Source organism: Montipora capricornis, chromosome 7, assembly GCF_036669925.1.
Source record: "Montipora capricornis isolate CH-2021 chromosome 7, ASM3666992v2, whole genome shotgun sequence".
Classification (NCBI taxonomy): Eukaryota; Metazoa; Cnidaria; class Anthozoa; order Scleractinia; family Acroporidae; genus Montipora; species Montipora capricornis.
Genome location: NC_090889.1, coordinates 37,244,834 through 37,257,405, shown reverse-complemented (window position 1 = coordinate 37,257,405; position 12,572 = coordinate 37,244,834). Strand labels below are relative to the sequence as shown.

The window sequence follows — 12,572 nt, the reverse complement described above, 5'->3', positions numbered from 1 at the left end:
CAAAGTCAGTTTTTCATGATTTTCGTGACACGTCCTTGCAGTCCGCTAACTTGTTCATCAAACGATTCCCTATTTTAACGAGGTTTTCAATGTCATTTGCTGCGATCCGTCATAATTTATTGTATTATTTTAATTGCCTTTAGTCTTTAGACAAACAGAGTCGTTCTGTGTTGGCAATTAAAAATAAATTCAAAGCGTTTTCATTAAGCGCTGTACAAACAAACGACAACGGATTAAAAGTTTGACCACAAGATGGAATAATGAAATTAATGACATAGTTGTTTTAGAGTAAACATTCTGCATGTGAGTTCATAATCGATATTTGTCTGATTTATTTTTGGACAAAACGACAAGAGTTTTGACGATAATTATTCAGCAAACTTATTAAGAATGCCTTTAATTTGTTTTCCAGAAAAATTCCAAACGCGAGATTAGTGGTTTTGGAAGGATTATGAAACAATTCGCTTATTTTCGTAAAAAGTTATCTGATTTTACAGATTTAATAAATAAGAGGTGAGAGTGAAGCTGTTAACGAATATATACGGGGGAAGATATTGTTTCCAAGTCATCGAGTTCAACCTCTTTTAATTAAGAGAAATGATTTTAAAAATGGCAGAAGCAAATACAGCTGACAATCCAAAAACTTTATTATTAAAATTCTTCCTTGGGGGGAAAAATGCTATAGAGAGGCTTTTTTTCTTCCGGTTCTCTAAGGTTATTCATGTTTGTAAGGAAACGGAAGGTGATGGATTGAATTGCAACTCAATATCTTAAAGTATTTTCATTTTCATTTTACTCATTTGCCATCAACCACATCACAGTTTTTGAGAGATATGTTTTAAAATAAGTATGTAACGAAATATACATAATTGCATCACTTACGTAAGTTGTTAAAATAATAATTAATGTAGATGTCTCTGCGGTTATGGCAGGGATGCCTAGAGAAGCCAAGTGGCTTAAATTATGAACTAAAGGCGTCAGATCCGTCATACTGCTTCTTGTGATCGCAATCATGGCACAGTTGTTCCATCCAGGTGATCTGGTGACGTAATTTGGAGGACTGCGAAGAAAAAAATTAACGCCGTTTTGGTAAAAACTATTGCCGACATCTTGCACTCAGTGAGAGGAGGACAGTATGAAATGTTAGTGGGGGAAGGGGAAGGGGAGAGAAATACGCCTGCACACACTATCTGTTCGTTTGGAAAACCCGTTCAAATTTTGGACGGGGGTTCTGATTGGTGCGGTGATCATCTCCTGTCAATCAAAAGCATATTTTCCTTCCGGTTCTTTCGTGGCAGAATTACAACGCAAATGAGAATGTGGGGTATTTTCGAAGCGTGGATTCTACCCTCGAAGAAGATATTTCGGATCTCTCTGGACTGGGAATATCGCTTGAATTGCGATCGGAACAGAGAGAAGCCATATTAACCCTGCTTTTCAGAACAGATTTATTGGCAGTTCTTCCAACCGGCTTGGGAAAGACTCTTATCTTCCAGTTGTTTGTTAGAGTGAGAATATCATGTCGAACAAACCCACATGTGTGATAGTTGTTTGCCCGCTTATTGTGCAAGATCAGATATTCAGGGTCGGCCAGGGTTTTGGGGTATACGGTATACAGGGTTTTTTTAAATCGGGTATACGGTATATTGCAGCTTAAATACGGGTATTCGATATATCACTTTCTTTGAATTTCAGGTATACAGTATACAATGCTTCCATTTTTTTTTTGGGTATATTTGGGTATTTTGGCAAAAATTTTTCGGGTTACTGGTATACCACTACCCAACTGGCCGACCCTGGATATTCGAAGACGCTTCAATGGGTTTAACTGCTAATATCGCTTTCGGCAGCCAGTTTAGAAGCTGAAGTAGAGAGCGGCAAATGTCAACTGATCTTTGCTTCTGCCGAGAAAATTCTGGAAAAGTCATAAAAATTTCCTCGATCGGCTGAAAAACAGCAGCACTCCTTTGCACCAAAATCTTCCTGCGCGTATTGTTGACGAATCACACACTGTTGAGACATGACCGGTCAAAGGTTTGTTTGTTTTTCGTCACAACCAGATGTTGGCCGAACTCTAAGGATTTTTGTACAAATTTTAACAGCGAGTCTCTTCAACAGGTCAACAACAAAGAAAGCCAAGCAAAGCGGCACCGTTGCTTTCCATAAATCACCATCACTTGGACGTATTTCCGACATATCTTTGCACTCGCAAAAGTAAATTTGTAATTTCCGGTAAAAAACGATCTCGGTTTTTTTGGCTCTTTGTGGATTTCCGGAAATGCGATCAAGCGCAACTAATCAAGGGGTACAAGTAATTTAATTTAATCAAGTTTCAGATTTACAATTAAAAATATTTGACAATCAAATCAATCAACTGCTTAATCTGAGGTGGGCTTAAAACAGAGTACCAGACTCCTTAAAAATAAGCCACCTATCATTACAACATAAAGAAATCCATAGAATTAATCAAGTAATAAAATTATCTTAAAAGTTACCATAAATGGACCAATGATTGGGTAAAATACAACGTAAAGTTAAAAAAAAATGTACATTAAACTTATCATAATAAAAAGCTATCAAATGTTTACAGAAGATTGACAAGGTATTTGATTCTCTTATACTAAGAGGTAAATTGTTCCACAGACGACAGATCCGAACAAAAAACGAATTCTTACAGACGTCAGTGCTGCTGAAAGGGACACAAGGTGTTAAATGATCAACATTTTTAAGCGGTTTAGTACAAGAGCGAAAAGATACATTATCGAAAATCTTTAATTTATATATATTCTTAAGACACTTAAAATAGAAAACCAAATCATTAATTTCTCTGGGATACTTCAAAGCAGGATCCCATCACCCTGTTCAAAGGTAATAAATTTAACTTACTAAGGCGCTCGTACGCAAACGTTGACTGTGTAGCACTTATATTTGAACAGACTTAACTAATTAGAGTGTAATTAAGGGCGTTTGTCAATTCAACAGGCCTTACTGGCAGGCGTTTTTTTCTCGCCTCTCCGCCCCTTTCCCCTCTCCTCGTCTCAATCCTCTACCGGCTGTGTGCTTTCAAAATGGCGGCCTATTACGAACTTTAGACCTTGAACAAGCGTCCGCCTGCCAAAAAACGCCTGTTCTGCAGGCTAAGATAGCGCGCGGGGACTTGAAGACCTACGAAGACGACGTTTACGAAAACGTCACCTCCAAACATAAGTTTGCACGATCGTAAATCTCTCGTGATTATTCCACCTCGTTCACGTCGTAGGATATGGGCGAAGTGTCCGAAAAATAAACTGGTGCCGGCAGTTACGGAGTAAAAATATGAAATGACAGTTTCACATTTGCGTGCTCACGACTTAGGCCTAGACACAAATATTTTTTCAGTTGTTTTTTGAGATATTATGAAAATTTTGATATATCTAGAAAATCTCGAGATATTTAGATAAAAATATCGTGATATTTAGAATTTTTTAGGGAAAAACTGTTGAACTCAAGTATGTTTTTTTTTCTCAGAAAAGTTAAATGCTACTTACAGATACAGAAATTCAAACAAAATTAACCAATCGTCCCATATGGGCCTGCAGTAATAACATGTAGCAGTATTCTCCATTTGTAACAACATATCCGAATGCTCCAAATAAACAATCGGTAACTACTTGGAGACTGCGGGATAATGAAATCCAAATATGAATTGAAGTAAAAAACAATGGATTTTTACTGTATGCCTCACAAGGCTAATGCATTAAACGTTTTCACTATTTGACCAACATTCGTTCAACAAAGGTTGAACGGCTGTTTGGCAAATGTTGGGCGCAAAAATAAAGTTGTGCAGGAGCCGTTCAAAAGGTTCCATCATTGCGCCAACAAAAGAACTAACACTTCCACAAAATTTCATTGCGAGGAACTAAGAACTAGAAACCACAGTCTCTCTGGTCCAGATAAACCTCGCCATATGTGGACTTTTGCGGCCTGGTGTGAGCATGCGTGTGTTTTACAGTAGGTCATTTCCGAGTTCGTGTCTGCCTCCTCTTCAAAGGGAGTCTAAGTGCAAAGTTCTTGTGATAGTAATTAGTAGTTCTACTTCACATGTGAATGAAAACTAATTTTCATAAGAAAAACTTCGCTTTTAGACTCGCTTTGAGGAGGAGGTAGACATGAACTCGGAGATGGTCTATTGTTGAACAGAGTGTTTCGAGAACAAAGAAAAGTTGAATCGATGTTGAATAAAAAGTTTAAACCTCTTTAAACTTGATTCAAAACGTTTTCAACAAGTTTTCAACATTTTTTGCACTTTCAACAAATGAATGTTGTCAAACGCTCCGAACATTTGGTTCAACAAAGTGTTGAATACATGTTAAAGCAAATGTTGAGACTGCTTAAACGGGCCTTTGTACTTTGTTAGGTTATAAAGCAGATATGTTCGGGATATTTAGTAAAAAATCGAGATATTTAGAGAAAAAAAAGGGGGAATTTTCGGAACATATTTAGACGATTTCACGTGATAATTGTGGCTCACGTTGTCGTCAAAACTTCACATTTGGTGATTTCACGTCGTTGTTGTGCAGAGTACCGCAAAATATGTGCTAAAATGCGTGCAGCACGTGCCGCACGTGCAGCACAATTTTTTCCTTTTTTAACCAATCATATTCTTGTTTTGTGGCGTTGTCGTTGTCGAAGTCGTCGTCGTTTCGTAAACTACCTTAGTGGGAGATGTGAGGACCCGACGATAAATTATCTCCAAGCATACATCGTTTATACAAATTTTACTTATGAAAAGATGATGCAGACTTTCCACGCCAAAAATCATAAAAGAAGCTCTTGCAGCCGTCTTTCCCCCCCTTTCCAAAGACCCATGGCTGATCAACCGCTTTCAAACAGAAGCAAATTCGACTTAAAGTTCCAAGTGGGACTTGCCTTTTGTTTCATCGCGCATTTAAAAGGGAATTTTGACAACTAAAACGTTAGCGATGCCGCTGGACACGACCCTCGTCTGTTTAGTAATGTGTCCAGTAACAGATGTTGTAAAAGACAAAGACAAAAGGAAATAGCACGCGCGAAACGTTATCAATCTGGTTTGCCATCTTTCTCATGCTTTTGTTTTCCGTGTTCCCTTGTACTTCGCAATCATCCGACGATATCTTGTCAACTTCGTTGTCTCTATAAATCATTTCAAGGTCTCCTGGGTCCACATTTGGCGCATGTCCATTGCAGTTCTCGGTGCTGCCAACATCAGTGTTGGATCCAGTTAGTAATTTGTTGATCTAAAGGAATGGAAGTGTAGAATGAGCAATTAACAACGATGATGACAATGGAAATTATGATGACGATGATGGAGATGTTGATGATGATGACGAATATGAATAAGACTGATAATGGTGACATCGTCATTGTCAGTAGTCCAGTAAAATATCATGATGACGACAATGACGATGATCAGGATGATGACGATGACGACGAGGATGATGTTGATGTAAGTGATGACGATGACAACAATGTTAATGATGACCATGATTACGATAAAGATGACGACGACGACATCGTGAGTAATCGAGTAAATTGGTATCATGACGATGATGGAGATGATGATGACGATGATAATTATGGTCACGATTTTGTCAGTAATCTAGTAAATTGGTTATGGAGACGACGATGATGAGGATGATGACGATAACGATGACGATCATGATGATGACAACGACGATGATGAGGATGATGACGATAACGATGACGATGATGATGATGATGATGACAACGATTATCATGATGACAACGATAATGACGATGATGATGACGACGATGATGAAAATGATGACGACGATGACGATAATGATGATGATGATGATGAGGACGACGATAGAGATGATGGTGACTGATTATGATGACAACGACACTGTCAGTAATGAGTAAATTGGTCATGGAGACGACGACGATGATGATGACGAACTTCACTAAATGACCTCGTCAACCATGACGATGATCATGATGAGGATGACGATGGAGATGATGATGACTGACAATGATGACAACCACATTGCCAGTAATGGGTAATTTAGTTATGGAGACGAGAACGACGATGACGATGACGATGACAATGATAATGAACCTCACTGAATTATTATGACAACCATGAGGTAAAAATGGGAGGAGCATCAAAAAATATAAGTGCAACTTATTCCACAAAAACTGCGTTACCTCGTAGCTTATATTTCGATCCTTTTTAGTCGCTGTCTTTTTGAGTATATACACAATTATGCATTCAATCAGAGACAGGAACACGAAACTAAAGGAGACCAGCAGGTACCAGTCCAGTGCCTTTGGATAGCTGACTTGAGGTAGCGCAGGATTCAGAGATCCGAGCAGGAAAATTATGGTCAGAATTGTGGTGATACCCAAAGCCATTCTGTTGCCGATGTCATCTTTGCCCATCCAGAACACGACCCAGCTTAGCATCACAAGAAATATATCCGGTAAATAGACCTGAATGAGGAAGTAACCAAGTCGTCTTTGGAACAAAAAGGTGACAGTAATTGTTGAGAAATTCCCTAGCAACACAAATGGAAAAAAAACAAAAACAAAACAAAAAAAAAAAAAACGTATGTCAGCATTTATGTTCCCTTGATAGGCTAAGTAAACTCCTATTTTTTTTATCTTAATTTTTGTTTGACGTGCCACAAGGCTGAGCGTGACTTCGGATACAGAACCAAGCGACATAGTGGATTTTGAATTCCAGCGGTTTTTAATAGTGTGTGTTCGCTCACGTGACCAGCTGCAATATTTGCATACTAACACAAAAGAAAGAATTTTCATAAAAATAGAGTTCGATCAATTCGCAAAAGTATACTTCACTCCTTCAACATGGTCGCTGTTTCTCTGTTTCACTTCTCCAACATGGCCGCCGTGACGTCATGTGAAAACACTGCATATCTTGTACCTTTTATTCTTATCTTTCAAAGTCTTAAAAACCCACGTAACAAAGCTAAAATTTCCAACCGTCATTTCATTTCTTTCTTTAGTCCGAAGATAATCTCGGAAATGGTCACACATGAATAAATGAGCCTAGGGATGTTTTTGAACCCTAAGAAACAAAAGAAACAAACAAACCAAAAAAAAAAGATACCTACCAGTGCTATAATTCTTCACATCAGATGATAGCTTAGCTCCTTTGTATTCAAACTGAGCCATTTCTTTGCTTCCAACACTAACGTTTTCGGAAATCCATTCGTAGATAATTTGATCAGTAGTGTAGGCGTCTATGGTGATAGAGATACAAAAATCCTCACTCGATACAAGTCATCTCCTTATTTATTTACCGGGCTTAAATTTCTCTATGTCATATCTCATAACAACTGCACAAATCCCACCCCTCAACACCTCAGTGCCAGGAACATTCACGGCCCAAATGACAATTAACCGATTTGAAACGCCTAACTCCCAGAGCCTAGTCAATCTTCTAAACAAATATTACAGCGATGATAAACACGGTAAATCAACGCATTTTGTATAGACTTGACGTTTCGTATGTGCAGCAACTGTAAGTAAAACCTTATTATTTAAGCAATGGAGGACGTTTTCCGTTTTTCCATAGCCTCATCTAAACACAAGGGGGTGTTGGGAGAATTCTCGACAGTTATGCAAACCCGAGAGGCACCCCCAAACGAACGCCCGCCTGGCAATACACAACCAATCAAAATTCGTATGATGTCACAGCCGTGTTTTTACACTCTCATCTAAACACAGCTATTGACCAATGAGAGTGCGCGTACTATCCTAATTATTTTATAAATAAATAAATATATAAGTAGTTTTCAAACATTGTAACGGTTGTTTTTTTGTCTGTTGCCCAGCATACCAAACGTTAAGTCTTTAATTACAAAATGCGTTGGTTTACCTTGTTTATCACGGTGACTGCTGTTTGTGTTTTCTTTGTAATTGAGCTACGATGGCTAAAGAACATGGGTTTAAGGCCCATTCCACACGCATCTGGATATTTCTTAATTCGCAACTTTTTTTTTGCAGATTTGTCTTCCGTCCACACGTATGCGGCGAATACGGCATGCACCATGGGAGCACCATGGGTAAGATTTTTGGGAAATCTATCCATGTGAGAAAATTTGATTATGACGTCAGCCAGAACAGACTGTCGGGGTGGAGGTGGGAAGGTAGAAAACCCTCTGGGACGACAGTGATCGGGCAATTTTCCTTGGCGGAAAATCGTGTGGCAGCGTTGCATTTGGCAACCCGCGTTTTTCTGGCGGGAAATCATATTAGTGACGAGCAACGGGATAAAGAGCAGGAAGGAGCACGAGAGAAGAATTTGAAAAACCTAAGCGAAGAAAGCCTCGAGAGAAGACGAAGAACACCGTAAAGCTGAGAGAAAAAGCGAGAGTCAAAACACCTATTTACAACGGTTAGGTTTCAGGTAATGTTTTCCTTCTTAATGCATACCTCGCTGCCTCACACATTTTGTAAAACTCGCTAAAAAAAACGTTGGCCTGAAAACCTTTGCAATTCTGTGTTGACAAGAATTCTGGCATATTTCAACTATCACATTTATAGGCTTTTTGTGTAAAAGGAATGTCCAGTCGTGAGCTGCTTGTTTGCCTGTGAAATTGCAGTGGAGTAAGCGAATTCTCTACGCTTTAGATTGACTTAATAATTAGTAAGATTTTTGTTGTTGTTCTAAACTGAAGGGTGTAAAGATTATCATTCAAACGGAAAATGTTGTGAAAGAGATTCATGACAGTGCATGTAATTTCAGTTTTAGCTGTTGATTATAATTGTTGCTGATTGTTTGCAAGGCTTGTTTGTTTACTGCCGTCATCAGCTCAGAGGTGTTTGATCACTGTAAACTGCATACACTAATTACGATTAATTGTGTACTTTATGCAGAAGCATAATTATTTTCATATACACCTTTTTGCCTTCTGGGTTTAGAAACAGGAGCTCCGCTTTTAGGCTTGGCTAAATCTATTTACTATTTCTATGATCACATGCCATAGAAACCACGCCGTGACTTAAAAATTCACTATCTCCTACTGAACACGAGAATGCCGACCTTTTGATATTTTAGCCATGAAGGTCACTTTAGCCATGAAGGTCATTTTTATAGTTCAATAGTCGATCTACCGCGCTAGCGCGAATCCCTTGGACCTAGTTCAACCCATGCTATAGAGGAGTCATTATTTAGTTTCCGCTTCAAGAATTAACTTGCTAATTTCAATATTTGACAACACCTTATGAAAAAAGGAAGACCTATCAGAAGACCATTATACCGAAAAGTGCCCATCTCTCTCTCATTCGGCCTTGCTCCATCAATTTACGGTATTATTTCAATTTTCAATACAGGTCCCGCGAAATGATGACCAATCAGATTAGGCCTGATGACCACAACACCTCTGATTGGTCCGCAATCAAGTAGACGCGCGAGGGATTGCTCACGCGAAATTGAAAAAAAAAAAAATCTGTATCCGTCTTTGTGCTCAATTAAAAATAGCAGCAACCGTTCTGACAATATGTAAGACCACAAAATGATGAGAATCTAGGTTGTGGACTTCTTAGAAGAGGTATGTGAATCGTAAGCTGCAAAGTTGGTTCGTGGCCTCCTTATTAAGCGGAGGTGACAGGCTAAACTGCAGTCAGAATTATTTGTTTTTCGGACACGGCAGAGACTTCTTTGTTAAAATGATCCTTTTCATTAAATTAAACTACTTACAGCTTCCCAATTCGAGATGACACGTTTGAGAGTCTAATGGATAATCTTCTAGATTCATAACGCAAGAAGCGAGTATGACAGCTCTGGAATAAAATGAAAGGCGAATTTAATGTATAGAAATTATAATAAAACGAGGAAACGATCGAACGATTTAGGAAATCACGAAGGAGCAATTTTGATGGAGAAATCAGTGGAAATAGGGTGGTGGATTTAGCCACTCAGGCAGGTGCTAATGACCTGCTGCCTGCAAGTCTTATGGGAAACCTTTACTCCAACAAAGATAACTTTACATTACAGAAACGAATGTGGTTACAGTCAAAATCGTTTGATACTGTTTGTACCCGAAGTAAATTAATTTCCGAATTGCTTGTTTTTGTTTTCAATTTTCCCGGGCGCCGCGACCTTGAATACTGAATTGTCACGTGTAACGATTGCCCTTTTGTTAAAAAACAAGCTCTTTGTGTCAGAACTATAGAGCAACCGTAACACGTCACAATTATTACGGAGCTTAGAGTACCCAAGGACGACTACTTTGAGAACGTCAAGAAACAATAGGGAGCTTAAGCAACGACAACAGCGACGGCAACGAGAACGTCACAAATTTGCATATCTAGTGGGCAAAAACAGTAGCATACATACTCTTACATTCCCATTTCGAGCTTACCACGCTGTGCATTAAAAGCAAGGTGAACACACCATAACACCAAATCCGGTCTGGCCATCACATCACGCATGCGGCAACCCAGCTTACCACATTTATTGTGTGGAGCTTCCATTTGAAGGGGTGCCTGAAAACATCCGCCTGGAATATTGAAGGGGTGCCTGAAAACATCCGCCTGGAATATTGGCTATGCCATTCTGATGAGGTCTAACACGGCCGAAACAGCTGTCCATGGCTGCCAATGAACCAGATGAAATGGTTTGTGCGCATGCACGACGTGATGGCTATACCGGGCTCTAGAGTTCTTCTCTAGACTGAGGGAGAAAAGAGCTCTGGGGAACCCTGAAACAAAGTGTCTTCCCATTGGCTTTCGTTAAGAACAATCAAAAGCGTTTCTAATTGGTGGATTCGTGTTAGCACGAGGGTGAGCAGGCGCCGTAAGATTCAAATTGCCAATTTTTGGCTATAAAAACCCTGCGGCGCATGTTCTCCTATATAGAGTTTCCCAGACCCTTGGGTCGGATCCGAGGCTCTGGTGCCGAGAATGGGTTTGGAGTTATGTTAAGTGTTAACCTTGCTTCTAATGTACCACGTTGTGTTCATTTTTGCTCACCCAATGCTCATCGTTATGTTTCCATTTGGGCTGATTTTTACATAGCTGTGTAGCTCTTCATTTGGCATCATCAGGTTTGATTCACGTGCATTGTAGCAGAAGGGGTCTGGTTTCCATATCTTACTGATATCACCTCCTCTTAGGACTTTTGTTCGGTTTGACTTGCCAGCCAAGCGTAAGTCTGCCCAATATTGACGGAAGTAGGTATATACTTTGTATTCCTGAAGTAAAACAAGAACGGCCCTCGCTTGTTATCACTGTAATTACGTATATAGGGAAAAAGAAACGCCGATTACGTGACAGAAAGTTATTTTGAAGCTCTCACAACTCTGCAATTGCTGACCATGTTTTCTCAACCAAACATAGAATAAACTGCGATCATTTTGAAATTCAGCAACTGGTCGATCAGACAAGCATTGTAAAATTGAAGAGTGTCTGCTTATCCGTGATTCAAAGACAGCCTTAAACGAAAACGGTGGCAATGAGAAACGTTATCTCTGTTATTATCATGTTCTTATCGTTTTATGTCAATCAATTTCGTTCGTTCTTAGTCCATTCATTTGTATTTTCGAATTTTATATTTATCTGTAACTGAATAATAATCACTTCTGATGACGTATTTTGCAACATACGAAACGTTAAGCTAGTGTAAAAAGAGTTATGCAGTTCAAGCAAATGTTTGTAACCGCTGTTGGTGTTTTATTCTTATTAAATGGCCCAGGTCAAAGAAATTTTATCCTTTTAAATGCATAAACAGGTGCAGTTTTGAAGAAGGGTTAAGCCGTGTTCACATTAGGCCTCGATTATGATCGAATTATTATTGAATTAAATATGATATAAGTTCACATCAACTAATTACAGCGATTGATTATGATTGGATTATAATAATTTCAAACAACCTGAAGGCAGTTGTTTGAAGTAATTACAGTGCGTAATTGAACAGAATGGCGAACACGTGGTGGTATATATATGAGCACACGAACCTTTCTGATTGCTATTTGGTGTCTTCTTCTATTTTCGGAAGCCTATCCTTGGTTCTCTTCTCGCCCCAAGCATGGTGATGATAATCGTGGCAGCCACGCGGTACGGCGCCATTTTGTCTCACACTGCGAGGTCACCCAGCCTATTGCATTTGAATTTTCGCAGATGTGAACAGAACCATAATTGAATAAACTTGAATGGAGTATGATAGCCTGAATCATACTTCAGTTGATCATAATCAACGTTGAGTGTGAACACGGCTTTAGTATTAATTAATAATGTTCATAAACATCATCACTATCATCATAATAATAACGACAGTGGTAATACTACTAATAATAATCGTAAATTGTTATTTGAAACAGATGGTTATTGTTCGCTCCGGTAAATGACCCACGCTATTACTGTACCAGCCACGCCCTCTCGGATTGATCAAAGCAAGCAACAATCTAAACTTACAAAATCGTAAAACAACGATTGTAAAAATTATTTTTGCGTACCATGTTAGCTTCCTCGATGTTTGCAAATGATTCGATGTCGATGCTGCTTCGAATTTTCGTTGGCGTACCTTCTTCTAAAGGGTAAAAGAAAATGACAGTTATTACCTGCCT

The 12,572-nt window shown here is 39.0% G+C and overlaps 1 protein-coding gene across 2 annotated transcripts in view; it reads right to left on the bottom strand.

Annotated features, from left to right (window-relative positions):
- Positions 1-2,306: 2,306 nt before the first annotated feature.
- The window catches only part of LOC138057094 (gamma-aminobutyric acid receptor subunit alpha-1-like), a 27,205-nt gene continuing 16,939 nt past the window's right edge, over positions 2,307-12,572 (bottom strand). For both annotated transcript variants that reach the window (XM_068903118.1, XM_068903119.1), the window contains 6 exons: positions 12,462-12,535; positions 10,981-11,201; positions 9,707-9,789; positions 7,116-7,244; positions 6,187-6,536; positions 2,307-5,255 (listed from right to left, as the gene is read on the bottom strand). In XM_068903118.1, coding sequence (XP_068759219.1) covers positions 4,989-5,255; positions 6,187-6,536; positions 7,116-7,244; positions 9,707-9,789; positions 10,981-11,201; positions 12,462-12,535 — 1,124 coding nt within the window. In that variant the 3' untranslated portion in view covers positions 2,307-4,988. The remainder of the gene's footprint in view (positions 5,256-6,186; positions 6,537-7,115; positions 7,245-9,706; positions 9,790-10,980; positions 11,202-12,461; positions 12,536-12,572) is intronic.